Here is a 17,708-nt window from a genome sequence, read left to right on the forward strand (position 1 = left end):
CATCCTGGCCCATCCTCACCCTTCTGCCCCCAACCCTCACCTCCTTGTACCCCCAATATGTTTTTCCCAATAAAAAAAAATATTAAAAAAAAAAATCATTTACTGAAACCATCTTCTCTTTTGCCTTAAACACTGTTTGCCTGTTCCGCAGTTCTTCCCACCTGTAGCCATGGGAAGCTTAGACTGCTGCCTTGCCAGGCTGGAAAGGTCATTACCACTTCCTGAGAGCCTTTCCTCTCTCATCATTTATCTATCATCTTCTCTAAATTCCATGTTAGATGATCCAGTGTCAAATGTCATCTCATCTTATAAGATAAATAGCTGAAATCTTGGCTTTACCCATTTTTGAGTGGAAAAAAAAAAAATTCAAATAAAAAACAAAAATTCCCCAAAACGAGGATCTACTTTCAGACAGAAAAATCATTTGGTCCTGTGATTTTGTAGAAAAATAACAATCCTAAAACTTCAAAGATATTTACATAAGCATTTGTTGCCCTTTTAAAGAACTGATGACATCTAAACTAAGCTGCCAGCAACATTTCATTTGTAAGGGTGTGTCTCACAGAAGTAGTTTCTCTTTTAACCTGAGCTGGATACTGTTAGAAGTGCCATATGGAATTAATTTTGTGTGAAAAGTGAACTATAAACAGGAAGTGATCTTATATAGGGAGATTTTTAACATGACATTTTTAAAAAAACTCAAACAAAACGATTGGTCTCCAGAGATCCAAAACCAGACACGGTAAATAGGACCCAGGTGTGGTGTCAGCTCTTCTCTTTTTATAATTCTGTTACTAGAACAAGGTTGTCAAGAGTTGGCAGCATGACAGTGACACCAATGGGCAGCTGAACATGCAATGACAGTTCCTCAAGAGGAATACCCCCCCCCAACAATCTGAGTGTGGTGTGCAGCTGCACTGGTAGAGAAATGAGAAACAGTGAAGCGATAGCAAGAATGCGGCTTTAAACATGCAGGTCTGTTTTGAAAAAAACAACTAAGAGATCATTTCTATTTCTCCAGCTTTCTAAAAGGAACCATTACTATGACTCCTAAATTCCTACAGTTTAAAAAAACCTACATCTAGGCAACAAACTTATGTAGACACTGAAAACATTTTCTACTAGGTTGAAAACAACCCTACTAGGAAGGGCAAGAATTAACAGGACAGAGACCTAAGAATGTAGAAAAGGGCATCTTGAGCCAAGAGGGGTACCGTGGCTGAGCAAGTGTTGTTGTGTACGTCAAGTCAGAACCAATCTATCCAACGGGTTTTCAGATGCTGTTCATCGCACAGGAGGAGACTGCCTAGATTTCTCACATGGAGCAGCTGCTGGATTTGAACTCTGTGCCTTTATGGTGGCAGCACAACTACTTACCACTAAAAGCTACCAAAGCTGTGACTAGCGATAAAAACATTCTAAAATATTATGCTTTTGGGGATGTTGTGCTTTTCTAAGCTACCAATGGGACTAGCTCCTGATGATAAAAATGCACATGGACTTCAAAACTGCACGACCGCAAGCTGATTCCCACTTTACTAACCTGGAGGGTAGAGACCAGCCTCACTGGGCTTCCAAGGATGTAATCTCTGTGGAAGCAGGAGGCCCCTCTTACCCGTCGGTAGCTACTGCCCTCACACTGTAGGCAGCCAAATGCCTCAGCCACAGCACTACCAGCGTTCACTGTGGACTTTAGAACATGGAAAAACAACAAGAATCATCCTATTCTAGGGCTAATTCTACTATGAATTTTCTGCAGAATTTACTTTCTGTTTATTCCTATTCCTGGACTTTTTTTCATTTGATGTCATTTCAAGGTATTTCCTTACTTCATCAGTATTTTAAATGGTGGAATAATGACTCTCTGTGTGCTTCTTGGGCCCATCACAAGTATGTTTCTGAAATAACATGAAATAATACTGCACACATGAGGCTCAAAATTCACCAAGTACATCTTGTTCTATAAGTATCTACCTCTATGCGGTCAGGGAGCTCTGGTAGCACGGTCCACAGGACGTTGGCTGCTAACCCCAAGGGCCAAGCATCTCCGGCAGTTTGAATCCATCAGCAGCTGTTCAGGAGTAACAAGTGGCCACTTTCTCCTGTGTGACTTACAGCCTTGTAAACCCAATGGAGGGTCAGGTACATGCGCATGGTCATTTATGAGACTGAGTTGGGTTAAATTATACTCAAGAGCAACTCAAAAGATTAGACAGAAACCTTACGGGTTAGCAGACCTTTGTTAACTGGTGGAAGAACTGCTCAGAAAGGATGGTGACTTTCCTGGTATATGTTTTGCTGTGTTAATTTTCTACAACAGAAAATTTTAAAATGTCAAAAATTCTTTATTCTCTAAACTGGGCCTTGCTCCCTGCCCTCTTCGTCCCAGAGAACTGACAGGAATCTACGGAATCATCAGACGTCCTGCCAGCGAAGGAGCTACGGTTGGTGATACTGGGGGTGGGGAGGAAGTACACTGACTGCAAGCTCCTGACAGCTTCAAGAGCACCCTGTTGATCAACATCATTTATTTATCATCGTACTGGAGTCCCAGGAAAGAACACCACGCTTGACTAGTTCACCACTCCCAGTGCTGCACAGTGTGTACTAGGGGACAACCCACACCACAGGCAGCTTATAACCAAGTCAGCATCGGGGTTGAAAAAAGAGCATCAGCAAATTTCTATAATCCCCCAATAGCTCATGATTGGTTCCAATTTCAGATAAAAGGCTCTTATTTGAGTTAGCATCACACAGTTTATAAGCCCTAAGACTTTTAAAGGAGAAAAACATACTGCAAACCTACCTAAGTCCCTGTTTTCAATTTATGCTGGAAAGATGCTAATGCTGGAAAACAGAAGCACTGATGTGAGTTGTTACTGACACTTCATTACCAACAAAGCCCTGAACTGGGAGTCATATTTGGAAATCCAGCCACTTCTAATACAGACCACCAGTATTTCTCAAAAATTACTATTTTCTCATGTTTTGAAACTAGAGGTGATGGTTACCCCACACTGTACTAAATGTCACTGAATATGTGTACTGTATATATATAATTTTTTTTATTTGTACACTTTAAAATTCTGTTACTTGGCTTTTTATCTCAATTTTTTTTTTAAAAAATCTATTTTCTCCACTCTTCAATAATTTAGTTTGGCTTAATAAATAAATAAATAGGGTTTCTCTAAGTCCCAAGGATGGAAATCCAATCCAAGGTCTGTAGTTGCACATTTAGCACCTGCTGCCTCAATATAATGCAAAGTATACAAAGGGATTTTAAAAATTAGAAGCAGCACTTAATACTAATTTCAGTTCAGGATGGGTAACACACAGAAGGCAGACTATTATCTCTGTTCTTCCCATGCCCAGGGAGAGAACAGTTCAAACCACATGACTCAGAATAATGGCTGGCAGAACTTCACCTCTCAAGAGCCCACAGAGGTGTTATGACTCCATTAGTGATAATGGCTATTGATCGAGCCTCCTGGAAGAGCAAGTAGAACATTTAAGATAGTAAGAATTCTGATCACCCTTTGCCTGCCCTCACCTACATAAACTGCTAAATCCAGTACCTTTGATAAAAATTTTGTTGTTGGGTTACATGACTTGACTACACCTCACAACTCTATCAACAAGAGATCTGAACCTTGCCCGAAGGAAGTACCTAACACCCTACTTAGTTGATTAAGACACCTGGGGTTGAGGGTTCAATCCCATCAGCCACTCCTCAAAATAAAGATGTGGTCTCAGAAGACCAATGCAGGGTCACTAGGAGTCAAACATGACTCAACAGCACTGAATGTATACACACTGCACCTTAATGTCTTCGGAGGCTATTAAAACCCAAAGTATAACACAGTAATGTCTAAAGAGAAGGGAACTTCTAAGTGTTTACTCTCTCTTTAAATGTGAAACTATACATTTGTCTTAAAAACTTTCCTTTTTGTTCTTTTCCAAAATACTGCCTGTTATATCTACTGGGGTCACCCACAACTATCACACAAGGCACTGTACCCCACAGTGTGATTCCAAGGGTCATTTCTTAGGTGCCAATAAGTTTGAATCCTTCTAACATCAGGATGTTTTCTACCTTAAATCACAGAGCACTAGAATGACAGCATTGAGCAGGCTCTCTGTACCATCCTGGAGTATCCAAATTCTCCCCAAGGGAATTATTTTCATAAATGGGAAGAAATCGGTTTTTAAGCCATTACTATTTTCAGGAGCCTACATTTAAATCTTCACACCTTTGTAATTGAGCATTGTCCCAGTATAGTGATGATGAAAATGAGGATCAGTGATAAACAGGTTTAAAAATTAGTCTGCTCCACAGTAAAAACTGTTTTTCTTCCATACCATTAAGTAGCAAAAGCCCCAGTACAGTAAGACCACTTTCCCAAAAGCCAATCTAAAATGAACTTGTCTGCAGCAGATTCCTAACCTCTAATGGTCACTGAAAATAGCTCAGTATAAAGTCTTATTTTTCAGTTTTTACTGTGCAGATTTATTTGCAATAAATGCAAGTCAGAGCCCCATCCCAATCAAAGACATTCTTGTCCCCCTCCTAAATAAGATATTCTGATTTAAAATTTACATTTATTCCATTATCTAATTTTTTAAATTAGATGGAATGAATAAAAATATGCATAGATCTTATAAACTTTGGGGATAAAAATTAGAAATAAGAAAAGTTAACAGAGGTCACCAACTTCCATGTCTAAGGCTAAAAAGATACTTATTTTTTTGGATGAACAGGATCTTTGCATTGCAAGTCCATTTTTATCTGATGGAATATGAAGTGCTCCGTCCTACCTGCTTTTATCACCTCACTTCTGCATTACCTTGGACAAATGCCATTTGCATACTCCCTATCAGCCCTTAGGTGCATTGCAGCCTCTGTGTCATTGTGTGACATCACTGGGTTGCTATGGATATAGGTGCGAGGTCACTCGCTTTCCTGTGAAACTAGAAATAGGGAAAAATTAGAAGGGTCTAAATAGCACAAAACTAAAGATATTTTCAACTTCGTTATGTATTAATATGCAACATAACATTTGAGCCTTAAAATGTTGTAAAATAGTAAACGGTGGTGGTGATAACACAGGAAGAGTACTCCAAATTCCCAGAAGCAACGCCCTCCCTTAATGAGATAAAAATAAAAACTGTTTTGGTTAATGTAACTGGTTGAAATAAAAAGGCATCAAACACTGTCACCTTTATGAACTAGTCTAGCTACTCAAGAATTAATCTGTAACACTGTTTCATTTAAACAGACTTAACAGGCAAGGTGCATTCCTGGTCTATTTGGAACTGGAGATGCATTTTAAAGTCTTTGTTACATAATGCAGGAAGTTAAATATTAAGACCATGTAAGTCCTAAATCATTAATTAGCCCATTGTCCTTTTAATAATGTTCCATGCTTTTCCCCTCCTCTAATCTCAAGCAGGCTGGTAGTGCCTTAGACAGACGGTAGTGTTACTGACAAAATGGTGCAATACAAGAAGAAACCTGCATTCCAGACAAAATGCGACAGCTGAAAACCGGTCACTTCTTTCCACCAGCCTGAGAATGCACTGGCTTTAATAATAATAATTTTTAAAAAGAGGCCTGAGATGAAGCTTCAAAAAAACCCCATGTTTTTTAAAAAGACTTTTTCCCCTTTAAAACAACTCCTCCCAGCCTCCACCCAGTCTAGGCTCTCTGCAATATGACAAATGCAGAATCTTCTGGAATGACTTGATACTGCCTCCCACCACCGCTTTGTTTGCAGTATCAGATCAGAGAGAATTTTTCTCTCCCCCCCTTTACAGGAATTTCAGTAAGACGCGTGTCTGTATTTTAAAAAGAAACAGCATATGTCACAAATGAGACAGTCGGCCACCTTCACCACCTTTATTACAAAAATCGCCTGCCCTTCTCCTTACAATAGGGGGAATGGGGATGACATATTGTGCACAATTAAAGGAAAACGCTACTGAGACATACGTCCCCGCTTCCCTTTCAAAGCGGGAGGGCGTGCTTTGGGGAATGGAGAAAGAGGTGCCTTTTGTTAAGAAAAATGTGAACGGCAAGGCTTCGATTTTTGCACCACTGACCCCTGGTTTTCAAGAGGGCCTAGATCTCTCCTGGGGATGTCCTAACCGATCTGTCCAAGGGGAGCAGTGGGAAGATTTGGGGTAGGGGGAGGAAAAAAAAGAGTAGACCTGCGGAGTGAATGAGAAAGGCGCCGCCCAGACACCCGAGAGAGAAAGAGGAACCGCATCCATGCGGTCCCCCGCCCCCACGCCCCAGGCGGGGAGGAGGGGAAGTGGGGCACAAAGGATGCGCACGGCCCGACTCGGGTCCCCGGCGGGGCTGGAGCACGCGGGGGCAAGGGACCCCGAGTCCGAGATTAGCCCTGGAACGCCCGAGGAGGACACCAGGGCAGCCCCGCCGGCCCCGCAGGCACGGAGAGCAAAGGCAGCGTCACAACCCGGGTCCTTTCCTCCACCAGGACCCCCCGGCCCCTGCCCGCCCTCAATGGGCGCCCGACCCTGCAGTCGCGACCGGCGACCAGCCCCGGGGCCTCTCAGCGCAGACGAGCGCGGCGGGGGGAGGGGAGGAGGGACTCACGTTCTTCATGGCCGCAGCCATGTCGTCGTAGCGCTCCGCCTGCTCGGCCAGCCGGGCTTTCTGCACCAGTTGCTCGCGGTCCACCATCTTCGCGGGCTGGGTCGGGCCGAGGAGGAGACGAGGAGACCGGCGGGGTCGGCCTGGGAGGCTCAGAGAGGGAGGCTGCGGCGCGGCGGGTGTCCGTGTGTCGGGCGGGACCGACCCACGAAAAGAGCAGCGGAGGCGGCAGAGGCTGCGGCTCGAGCTGCGACCGCGGAACCGGCGCTGGGCGGCTGCGGCTGCTGTGCGTGCCGCGCGCGGACAACCCCCTGCGGCCCCGCCCACGCCGCGTGACGCGCCCGCCGCACGCCCCGCCCAGGCCCCGCCCGCCGCGCCGTGCTTCCGGCTTGGACCCCACCGCGCTGCGGGGGTCCGTCTACTTGCTCCCTCGGCTCCTCGTTACCCCCCCCAATACTCCCCTTCTTCCTCCTCCTTCCCACCCACGGCCTCCATCCCTGCTCCTCTGGACCCCTCTCCCTCAGGCCTCGCTTTTGGGAGTTGGAGTTCTTTCTCGGGTGGGGATTATGCATTATGGGGAGGCCAAGGACAAAGGCGCCCTGGAGACTACAACTCCCAGAGGCCATAGCGCGCGGATGGTGGAGAATTGGGGAGGTTGCTAATCTGGCAGCCTCTGGGGGATCCCTGGCGGGGACGACCGCTGCTTCAACCCTAGTTTAGTGCTGTTCCATGGCCCCTCCCTGTGGAAAATTATGAGTGGAGGGGGACAGGGTCTCAGATTCCTAGACAAAGTAACAGGCCTTGGCGGAAAAGGAGATGGAGTAGAGGCTAGGACGCATGCAGTATGGCTGAACTAAGAGAGCAATTCCTGTTCTATTACCAGCCCCACCAAGCTTCCAGCTCTCCATCCCCACCTTGAATTTAGGTGAAAATAAGTGAAAAGATAGAGGGACAAATACTAGCTCAGTATACTGTTTAATTTGAAGAGAGGATGGAATTATCTGTAGGTCGACCCCTGGAAAGTCCTTTCTTCACCTCCAGAGCAGAGTGTTCCGATTCAATTCCGTTACTCTAAGTCCAGCACTGGTTTCTGATCTCGATTTGTCCAGTCCATCTGCCTTCCCGGGACATACACACCAAGTTCAGGCTGGCAAATTCAGGCCCCATATTTCTCGTGATCGGGATTCCACATAGCCCACATAACCATCTTAGGGTTTATGGCTGCACACTTCATCTATCTGTTCATCTGACGTCTCTTAAACACCTACTATGTGGCAAGCACTATTTTTAAACAATGAATGTTAAGAGTAAACAAAAACAGACAAAAAAAATCTCTGTCCAGTGTGACTTTACATTCCAGACATGGAAACAGACAAGGTAAAGAAAGAGTAAATGTGTAGAGTTAAAAAATGACAAGTAAACAGGTGATGTGGGGTTAGGAGAAACTAGATTTTGAAGAGATTGTGAGGGAATATTGCAAGCCCTGGGATGCCGGATCTAGAAGACATGGAATCCTTTCAGGAATTTAGAATATGTTAAATTCTCTTTTCATTCATTCATTCAGATTGGGAAGGGAAAGTTTCTTCAGAAAAGAGGTGACATTTCCTACTGTTTTTAAAATTAAATTTTTTAAATTATTATTTGTGTGTGTGTGTGTGTGTGTGTGTGTGTGTGTGTACCGTCAAATGGGATCTGACTGGTACAGGAGGAGATTGTCCCTCCTTTCCCAGCAAAGCATCTGGTGGATTTGAACCATGCGCCTCTGGGATTGCAGTGCAGTTTCTTGCCACTAGGCCACCAGAGCTCCCCTTAAAATTAATTTTAATGAAAGTTTATAAAAGACTTTAGATTTCCATTCATTCATTGTTGCACTTTTCTCCCTGCCCAACCTCCCCCCACCCCAGTTGGCTCTTCGAAAAGTAAAAGAAAAATTCTTTCATTGTTCTATAATCCCTCCCCCCAAGTCTTCTCCACTGTACAGCCTTCATTCAGGACTCCTGTCATGACAATAATAACTAATCATATATCTCTTTTAAACAGTTCTCTCCCTCATCTGTTTCAATGCAGTATACATAATTTAGCCCATCTTTCTCAATCTCCCCCTAACCCCAATGTCAGTCCCGTTTTACAACAGTGGGGCTATGTAGTATTTGTCCTTTTGTGACTGAGATATTGTAGGATAATGCCCTCCAGGGTCACCCATTTTTAATTTATTTATAATTCATTTTTATTTATTTATTTAATGAGTTCCTTGTTTTTCAATTCAGCATAGTATTCCATTGTGTGACTATACCACAGCTTCTCAATCCACTCGTTTGTTGATGGGCACTTAGGTTGTTTCGAACTTTTTGCTATTGTGAACAAAGCCACGATAAACATGGGTGTGCATATAGCTGCTTGGGTGGTGGTTATGGTTTCTTTGGGGTATATTCCCAGTAGTGGAGTTGCTGGGTCAAATGGTATTTCTATTTGCAACTTTTTGAGAAAGCGTCATACTGCCTTCCATAGTGGTTGTACCATTTTACACTCTCAAAAAAAGTGAATAAGGGTTCCAATTTCTCCACAACCTCACCAGCATTTGTTGTTTGCTGTTCTGTTAAATTTTGTTATTCTTACTGGGGTGAGATGATGTAGTTGATTTGCATCTCTCTTAGAGCTAGTGATTTTGAACATTTCTTCATGTGTTTGCCATCTGAATGTCTTCTTTGGTGAAGTGTCTGTTCATATCCTGTGCCCATTTTTTAATTGGGTTATTTATCCTGTTGTGGTGTTCGAGTATTTTGTAAATTCTAGATAAGTCCCTTATCTGATTCTTAATGGATGTGTAAGACTTGACAGGGAAGAACAGAGCAAACTGAGGACACAGGCAGCAATACTTAGGACTAGAGTCCCAGGTTCCTCTTCCCTGGCAAATTTATTGATAGACAAAGAATTATGTATGTCTGGTGCCTCAGGTGATGGTCAATGGAGCTGAGATACAGCAAAGGATCAGAAAAATCTTGAATACTGATGTTTATTCTAAATTAACAAGAAAGCTGGTGAGATTTTAATCAGGACAGAAAATTATCAAGATTTCCATTTTGTCTTTATTGTCACCACTCAATCCTCAATATAGTTCCTGGCACAGAGTAAGTAGTAGAACAAAAGAAACAAATGAATGACTTAGATTTGGAGAGACGTTTCTAACAGAAGTGTGGGAGATGGACTGAGTCAGAGGAGAGCCTAGAAATAGATCGCTGTAAATCATCTTCCACCATCAGCTCAAGCCTGGCCTTCTCTTACCACACCACCCAGCAAAGTGCACTCCAGGTGGGGAATAAATCTTCTCACTTCCTTTTGTTCCTTACATAGGTGTCTACGGAGCCAAGCCTCTTGCTTTCTCTTGTTCCTTCCAGGCTAGGCTCGAACCACTGTCCTGAGGCATATGAGGCACATAGGGCTGAACCCTTCTATACAGTCCTGTGCGCCTGCATGTAGATTAAGCATACTGTTGATCCCAACTCCAGATGCTAAATCTCAGAACTTCCTGGCACATTTTGAGCTGCCTCTCTGACCTTTTTCACCTTAGTTCCTTCTCCTAATGGTCTGACATGCTTTTAAATAACAACAAAAACAAACAAAAAAAAAAACCCCACAAACCCAGGCCAAATCTGCTTGGAGAAAGCAAAGCAAGTGCAAAGAGAAGGATGTTGCAAAGCCAAGCAGCAATGACATCTGCAGTCTCCCTCTAATAATGCAGCCAAAAGTTGGCCCTGCCCTCCTTTCCTTTTAATTTTTAAAAACCCTAGGCTTAAAGCTACAGCCATCTAGCCCTCTTGACTGTTGAGAGGGCTGCCTCAGAGGCACGGTGACACTGCACAGAGCGAATGACTTAACGTTCAGGCTTCGTCCTCTTCTGTCTAGTACTGCTAAAAGAAGCCTAGAGCAGGGAGGTAGAAAACTAGAACCTGGCTTCTGTCTGGTTCCTAGTTCATGATGTACAAGACTTGATCCCTCTCAGAGTCTCAGTTTCCCCAATGAAAATAAACTAAATGTGATGAGTCATAGTTCTAGATTCAGCATCATCTCCTTCTAAAATGGAAGGCTACTGGAATTCTTTGTCTAGGGAAACAGATGTTCTTCTCCTGCAGACTTGGGGCTAATCTGCTCCAAGGTTGGAGAGACTCAGAATCAACCCTGGTTTAGTAGACAAGGAAGCTGCTACTCAGAGAGACTGGGTGGCCCAAGTTCACACCACCAGTGACGGACAGAGACCTGAATTCTAACCCAGGTAGATCCTTGGGACCCCCACTAACAAGAGTGAGAGGGGACTGATTACTCAATATGTGAGGTAAGCATGGGCTTACTTTGCTTACTAGGGTCTCTATCCCTGTCTGGGTTTGTAAAATTGATAAGGGGTTTGATTCTGTAAGAAAGTGCTGTGAGGTTGGGGGGAAGAGATAGACAGAGAGAGATGCCAACCAGACCTAGGACAGAACCCATGATATGGTGAAAAAAAAAAAAAGGAAAATTGCTCTCTATAGATTAGTAAGTAAGCACAAGTAAGCCTGTGCTTACCTTCCTTATCGGGTGCTCGTGACACCGAACAAGGGCCTCCTTGCCTGCCCAGGCTACAAGAATCTGTCCTTGGAAAAGCTCAGGAAAAGGGAGGCCTCGCCCTCTCGTGACTGACCTGCCACAAAGGGCACACTGGGCAGTCCCTCACATGGCTGCTCTCCACTCTGGTCTCCTGCGCCGGAAAGGATATGACCTTTAAAAGCATCCTCTCGGGCTGAGTTGGCAGATGAGCAGGCCAGCCAGGTACATTAGTGTCCTGCTGTTCATCTGAGCTCATAAATCACCGCAGCCCCAGCCATCCCTTTGCTCCTGGCTTCCTCCTGCGGCTAGAAAGCGCCCTGATTGGTGCAGAGACAGCAGCAGCATCTTCTGAAGCAGACGGGCAATGGGCAATACTCTCCGCCCTGTCCTCCGGGAACACTTCCCCATCACTGCCCTGGCAGGCTGGCTTGCGGGAGGGGCATCCAGCAAATTAGAGGCGAAATCTGAGAGCCTCCTTTAGAGAGAAGCAGGAGCCGGGAGGCAGGAGGCAGGAGCCACAGGTTGATCCTGACTTGGCTTCTGATGTTGCTGAGTGACCTTGGACAAGTCATTTGACCTCTCTGATTCTGCAATTGTGTATTTGTGCAATGAAAGACTTAGATAGATGCTTCCTTATAGCTTCCAGGCTGTTGCAACTGCCTTTCAATTATTGGGCCACAGTGTCTTCACATCCTCCCCAGGGGGCTGCCTGAAAGTCTTTCTAAATGCACATCAGAACTTCTTCCTTCCCTTCCTTTGGTTCCATCATGGCTGCTGCTCCAATGGCATAGTAGCCAATGTCTCTACACTTTAGTCTGGAGTTCAAGGTCTTCTCTCCAGCTACATCTCTCAAATGTGATACTCAACTTGCATTTCTCCATCAGACAATGTTATCTTCTAACTCTGGGCCTTTTCAAAAGCTATTCCTTCTGCCCCCTCATCCCCATTCAACGCCTCCCTCTTTAACTTTCACACTCAGTTGAAATGACTACTCCTTTCCTGTGCCACTGGCTCCCATACTCCATACTTCTAGCACAGGACCTGGACTACTGGATTGCCTTGTATTTACGAGTCTGTCTTCCCTTAGAGCCGTGGGAACAGAATCCTCAAAGGCAGAGATTCTGTCTGAGTCACTTCTTATCACTGAGCCTAACATAGAGCAGATGCTCAGCGAAGTTTAGTTCCGTGAAGGAGGCCCTCTGCTTCAGGGATGGATTGGAGCTAGTGGTGGTCCCACTTCATGAGGAAGACTTAAAATATCTTTCCCCAATACAAGTCAAGATGCAGCAAAACCCCAGGAAGGCAAATGTGTACACAATCCCAGGAGCAAATAACACCACAGCCAGGAGGGACGTCCTGGAAGAAGATCCAGAGAAGGGATTTGGAAAATCTTGCTGTCGTGGAGCTGGGGGCTTCAAAGCAAACCAGCTTTCCCATCTCTAGCGTCCACCTTGGAGATCTTTTCATTGATGGAGCTAGAGTGATGGAGACATTACAAATCATAAGGAAAAAAGTCATGTTTACAGTTGGCCCAGTGGTTAGAAAGTTTGTCTTTTTTAAAAAAATTTTCATTCATTGAGTTGTACATGTTCCTCCCTGCCCACCCCTCCCCCAGTTGGTTTTTCTCTTTGTAAAAGTAAAAAAAAAAAAGCCAAACTATAACTTTCATTATTATACAATCTCCCCCCAGTACACTCACCCATGAAGCTCTCATTCTGGACTCTTGTCATGAAAATAATACCTAATCATATATTCCTTTCCTCTCCCTCATCTGTTTCAATGTGGTATACATTATTATTATTTATGCCCTCTTTTCTTAGATTCTCCCTAATCTCGATGTCAGTCCTGTTTTATAACAGTGGCACCATGTAGTATTTGTTCCTTTGTGACCAAGATATTTCACTCAGCATAATGTTCTCCAGGGTCACCCATTTTGTATAATATTTCATGAGTTCCTTGTTTTTCAATGCAGCGTAGTATTCCATTGTGTGAATATACCACAGCTTCTCTACCCATTCATTTGTTGATGGACATTTGGGTTGTTTCCAACTCTTTGCTATTGTGAACAAAGCTGCAATGAACAGAGGTGTGCAGAATCTTTGTCTTCTTGATGTTGGGCTTCAATTCATACTAAAGACTACAGTTCTTGACCTTCTGTAGCAAGTGCTTCAGGTCCTCCTCATTTTCAGCAAGCAAGTTTGGGTCATCTGCATAACGTCGGTTGTTGATGAGTCTTCCTCCAATCCACTGGGCCAATTGGCAGCACCATGATAGATGGAGAAGATATTGAGGTTGTTGACAATTACAGCTTGCTTGGCTCCACAAGCAACACTCTAGGCACCTGCAGCCAGGAAATCAAAAGACAAATTGCACTGGGAAACTCTACTGTCAGGGACTGCTCCAGAATACTGAAATGCAAAGATGTCAGTCTAGAGACTAAGATGCACCTAATCCAGCGCATGGTTTTTGCAATTATTTGCTATGCATCAGAGAGCTGGACAGTGACTAAGGATGACAGAAGAAAAATCGATGCCTTCAAGTTTGTAGTACTGGAGAAGACTTTGAACATACCATGGACCACTAAGGAAACAAATAAGTCTGTTTTGGAGAGGGTGAAACCAAGTTTCTCCTTGGAGGCTTGGATTTTGAAGCTCTGTGTTACATACTTTGGGCATGTGACCAGCAAGGAACAGTCCCTAGAGAAGGATATCATACTCGGAAGACCCCAGATGAGATGGGTTTATACAGTAACTAGGGCAATGGGGGTTGGTATGTTGAATTAGTGAGACTGGTTCAGAACAGACAGGGCAGGCTTCAGAGCATACATAGGGTCACTATGGGTCGCAGGCAACTTGATGGCACATAACAACAAGATTCAACTTCAAAATTTAACTCAATAGAGTTATCATGAGAAAAAATTAATAGACCACTATTTCAAAGAGGCAAACCATGTTCAAGAAATGAAGGTTCCAGGGCAAAGGCTTCTGTACTAGAATCCTCTCCCTAAACCTAGTTGTGTGAACTTGGCCCGACTGCTTCACCAATCTGCATCTTGGATTCCCCACTGAATCTGAAGGCAGCATCTGGTCACTGCACCGTGTCAGGGCAGTGCAGTGAGTGTTTTGACGTTCAGATCTCCGACGAGGGTCAATGACTCATGTAAGACAAATGGTGATAGAGATGCTGCTCACACGGAGGGAGGAAGTTTGTGTTTTTAGAGGACTTCAAGATTCTAGAAACACTCCCCATTTGAGCTCATTTCAAGGCAGAAATTTCTCTACCCTTTGGAGCTGTTCAGTGATGACTTGGGCTGAGTCTGGAGTCGGCAGGACCTGAAATCAACAGTCAAGGGGCAGAGGACCAGCAGGGTCAGAAGGTCAATGTGCTGATCTGGTTTCCAGCCTGGACTCTCCAATGTGACATCACAGACTCCCAGTACCTGGGGGAAGTTTGTCTAGAACACCAGGCTCCAGACCCAATCTAGAAAGACCATCTTTGTTCAGGGATGAGCTCATGGGATCTGTATGCTTTCAGAGCTCTCTCACCGCCCCCCCCCCCCCCCCCCCCCCCCCCGTGATCTGACCAGAGTGACCTCCTGGCTGGAACATCTGAAGGAAGCCAGGCAAAATTGCCTGCAGAGGAAGTGGAGTGGCCACAAGACCTTTCTGGGTCCAGTTTAAAGGGGTAGGGAGGTGGCCTCCCCTCTTGTTGGCCATTTTGCTGAGTCAACCCAGCACTAATGCTCTGAGATTGCAAATCCTACTTGGTCATGTAATAGGAACGCTGGTGCTGACACAGCAGGCAGACAGGAGCTCAGGCTGCACCAGGGGACAGGAGGTAGGAGCAGACACTCAGGACCAGCCCTTAGCATGAGCTTGGGAACATGCTGGGGCAAAAGGCACCCTCTCTGTACTGAGCCATGAGAACACCCAGATGACTCAGGAGGTGGGACCTGCACTGACTTCTAGGTTTCAGAGTTACTTCCCTATCTTTCTGGAGTTTGAGATCAATAAACTAGAAAGGACCCAAAGGGCCTTTTGTTCCCCCAGGACAGGAATCTTTACAATATCCTCATCCCTGGTTATCATTTCTTATAAACATACTTCTAGCTATGGACAGTCTGCTGCTTGCTAAGGTTCCCCTGTCCACTGTAGCACAGTTCTGATGCTCCTAGTCCATTCTGCCCTTCACTCATCATTCTAGCACCTTGTGTTACAAGAAACAAGGGTAACTTTTCTACCTCTGCTACCCTTTTAAGCTCGCAGCCCAATCATTTAAAGCCCATTGATCTCTCCATGTGGGATATTTCCCCTAAGAGTGGAGAGGATTGTTAGCATGTGTTTTTCTCTATTCATAATTCTGACCAGCTGAGGGATGGTGGGAGATGGAACACAAGGACATAGGGCACTGAACCCTTGACTCCTCTTGAGAAATATGTGTCCAAAGGGTTGTGCAAGGCTCAAGAATGCTTACTGACCACTTGTGGACTGGCCTCTCAACTCTCAACTCTTGGGCCAGCATTCACAATTTGGACTGGGCCCGGAGATCTCCAGGAAAGGCTGCCTCAGGGTCTGCAATCAATTCTTTGTTCTCTTCCCTTTAAGTCCCCACCTCAGTCTGGAATACTCAAAAGATAAGGAAAGATCAAGAATTGAAACAAAAGAGCAGAGCAAAAGCATTTACCCTTTGTCCCCACAAACAGTAGAGAAGCCACTCTATGCATAAGGAATCTAATTTACAGACTGGGAACTCTGTTAACTTAGAGGTTAGGAATTGCACTATCAGTGCAAAGGTATGTGGTTTGAATCCACCAGCTGCTCCACAGAAGAAAGATGGGAATTCTCTCATGCAATTTACTGCCTCTGAAAACCCACTGAAGATTAGCTACGGGTCAGTTCTGACTCCACAGTATAAAACAAGAACAATGCACAGAGAGGTTGAGTAACTGGACGAGAACACACGCTAATAAGTTGTTAACCAGATCTAATATCTTCTCATCCACCTGCACTATCTCAGTGCAGAGAATGTCTTCTTTTTGAGCCTCTTTTGAGATCCAAGGAAGACAGGCCTGACTGCACTCAGCTAGGTTATTTCTGACCCTACTTATGGGGTAATGAAGCGAAGAGCAAAGGCAGGGGCGTGGGGAAGGACAGAAAGAGGAAGTGAGTGTGTTGCTCCTTCAGAACAGGAGGGGTAGGAAGAAATGTGGTCTTGGAGAGGATGAGTCAGAGTCCAGGACCCCAGGGGAAGTTGGAAGGAACAGCAGCGTCCAGGTGCATGGACCAAAGCCGAGTCACCTAAACTGGATTTAGGAGCCTGGTGCAATAGGTGGAATACAGCACATTGCTGCTGTCACGGTCTCACTGGACAACTGTAAATAAGAAATTTCCTCTCTCTGGATCTCTACTCTGTTGTAAATGTCCCTCTCTTGGTCCAATAACTACAAAAAAATCCAGTTGGGTTAACACCGAAACCTCTCATTTTCTTGCTTTCACTGAAATTCGCTGAACTCCAATCAGCCTAAGCAGACCAGAAGTTCTCAGTGACATCATGGGGATTTCTGGTCTCGCGATGACATCATGGTTATTTCCTGGGCTCTAGGAGAAGAGGAAATAAGGGTCCTGAGAGGAGTCATACTTAGGAACCTCGAGACTGCACACATGCATTTTAAGGGTCTTACAGACCTTCAGGGAGCTCCAGGGACCTAGTGAAAAGGAGTTACTCTGCCAACTCAAAGGCAGGCAGTTCAAATCTACCAGCTGCTCCTTTGGAGGAAGACTGGCGATCTCATCCCGTGTAGTTTACAGCCGCTGAAAACATGCTGGAGAGGCAGCTGGGAGTCAGTTCTGTCTCAACAGCAATGAGGGTGAGTTGGATAGATCCTCTAGGGAAGCTCCAGTAGCACAGTTTAAAGAGTGTTGGGTTAGTAGCCCAAAGACCACTCCTCTCTGGTGGTTCAAATCCACCAGCCACTCTGAGGGAGAAAGATGGGCAATTTTCTCCCATAAGATTTACAGCATATACGACCTTATAGAGAACATTGACTTCATGGTCCTAGCGAGCCTGTTGCCTTAGGCATGATAAGGTCAGAGAACTGCATGATCATGGGGTCCACTGACATCTTTCATTTACCAGGAGGTGAGTTCTTGGATCTAAGGTGTTGCTATATGGGAAAGCATATTGGTGGATGAGGCGTTCTGTAAGTCCACAGATGGTAGTCTTAGCAGGAGCTTTGTGGGCAGGGAAGGCAAATCTGTAAATGTCAATTCCAGCAAAAAGAAAACGCTGCCTTTTCCACCAAGTTGTTCGTTGCTCGCTCTGAGAAATGGTTCCTTAATGGGCTCTCAGTGTCCATCTGTGCTGCGGGTTACTTGGTCATTCAGCAGGAGCGGTAGCCAAGTCAGCCCTGGTGAGTAGAGAAGCCCTTGCTGCTGAGTCCGTGCATAACTTCCATCCCCGTCAAGGCCACTTTGTTCCCAAGCCCCACAAGAGTGGCTGGTAAAAGAGGCTGAGAGAT

The 17,708-nt window shown here is 45.0% G+C and overlaps 1 protein-coding gene across 1 annotated transcript in view; it reads right to left on the reverse strand.

Moving 5' to 3' along the window:
* YWHAG (tyrosine 3-monooxygenase/tryptophan 5-monooxygenase activation protein, gamma) overlaps positions 1-6,703 on the reverse strand; it is a 25,495-nt gene extending 18,792 nt beyond the window's left edge. Inside the window, exon 1 of the mRNA XM_006889697.1 lies at positions 6,617-6,703. Coding sequence (XP_006889759.1) covers positions 6,617-6,703 — 87 coding nt within the window. The remainder of the gene's footprint in view (positions 1-6,616) is intronic.
* Between the last annotated feature and the right edge of the window lie 11,005 nt (positions 6,704-17,708).

The sequence above is a fragment of the Elephantulus edwardii genome, unplaced genomic scaffold, assembly GCF_000299155.1.
Source record: "Elephantulus edwardii isolate Elephantulus edwardi_28Jun2011 unplaced genomic scaffold, EleEdw1.0 scaffold00080, whole genome shotgun sequence".
Lineage (NCBI taxonomy): Eukaryota > Metazoa > Chordata > Mammalia > Macroscelidea > Macroscelididae > Elephantulus > Elephantulus edwardii.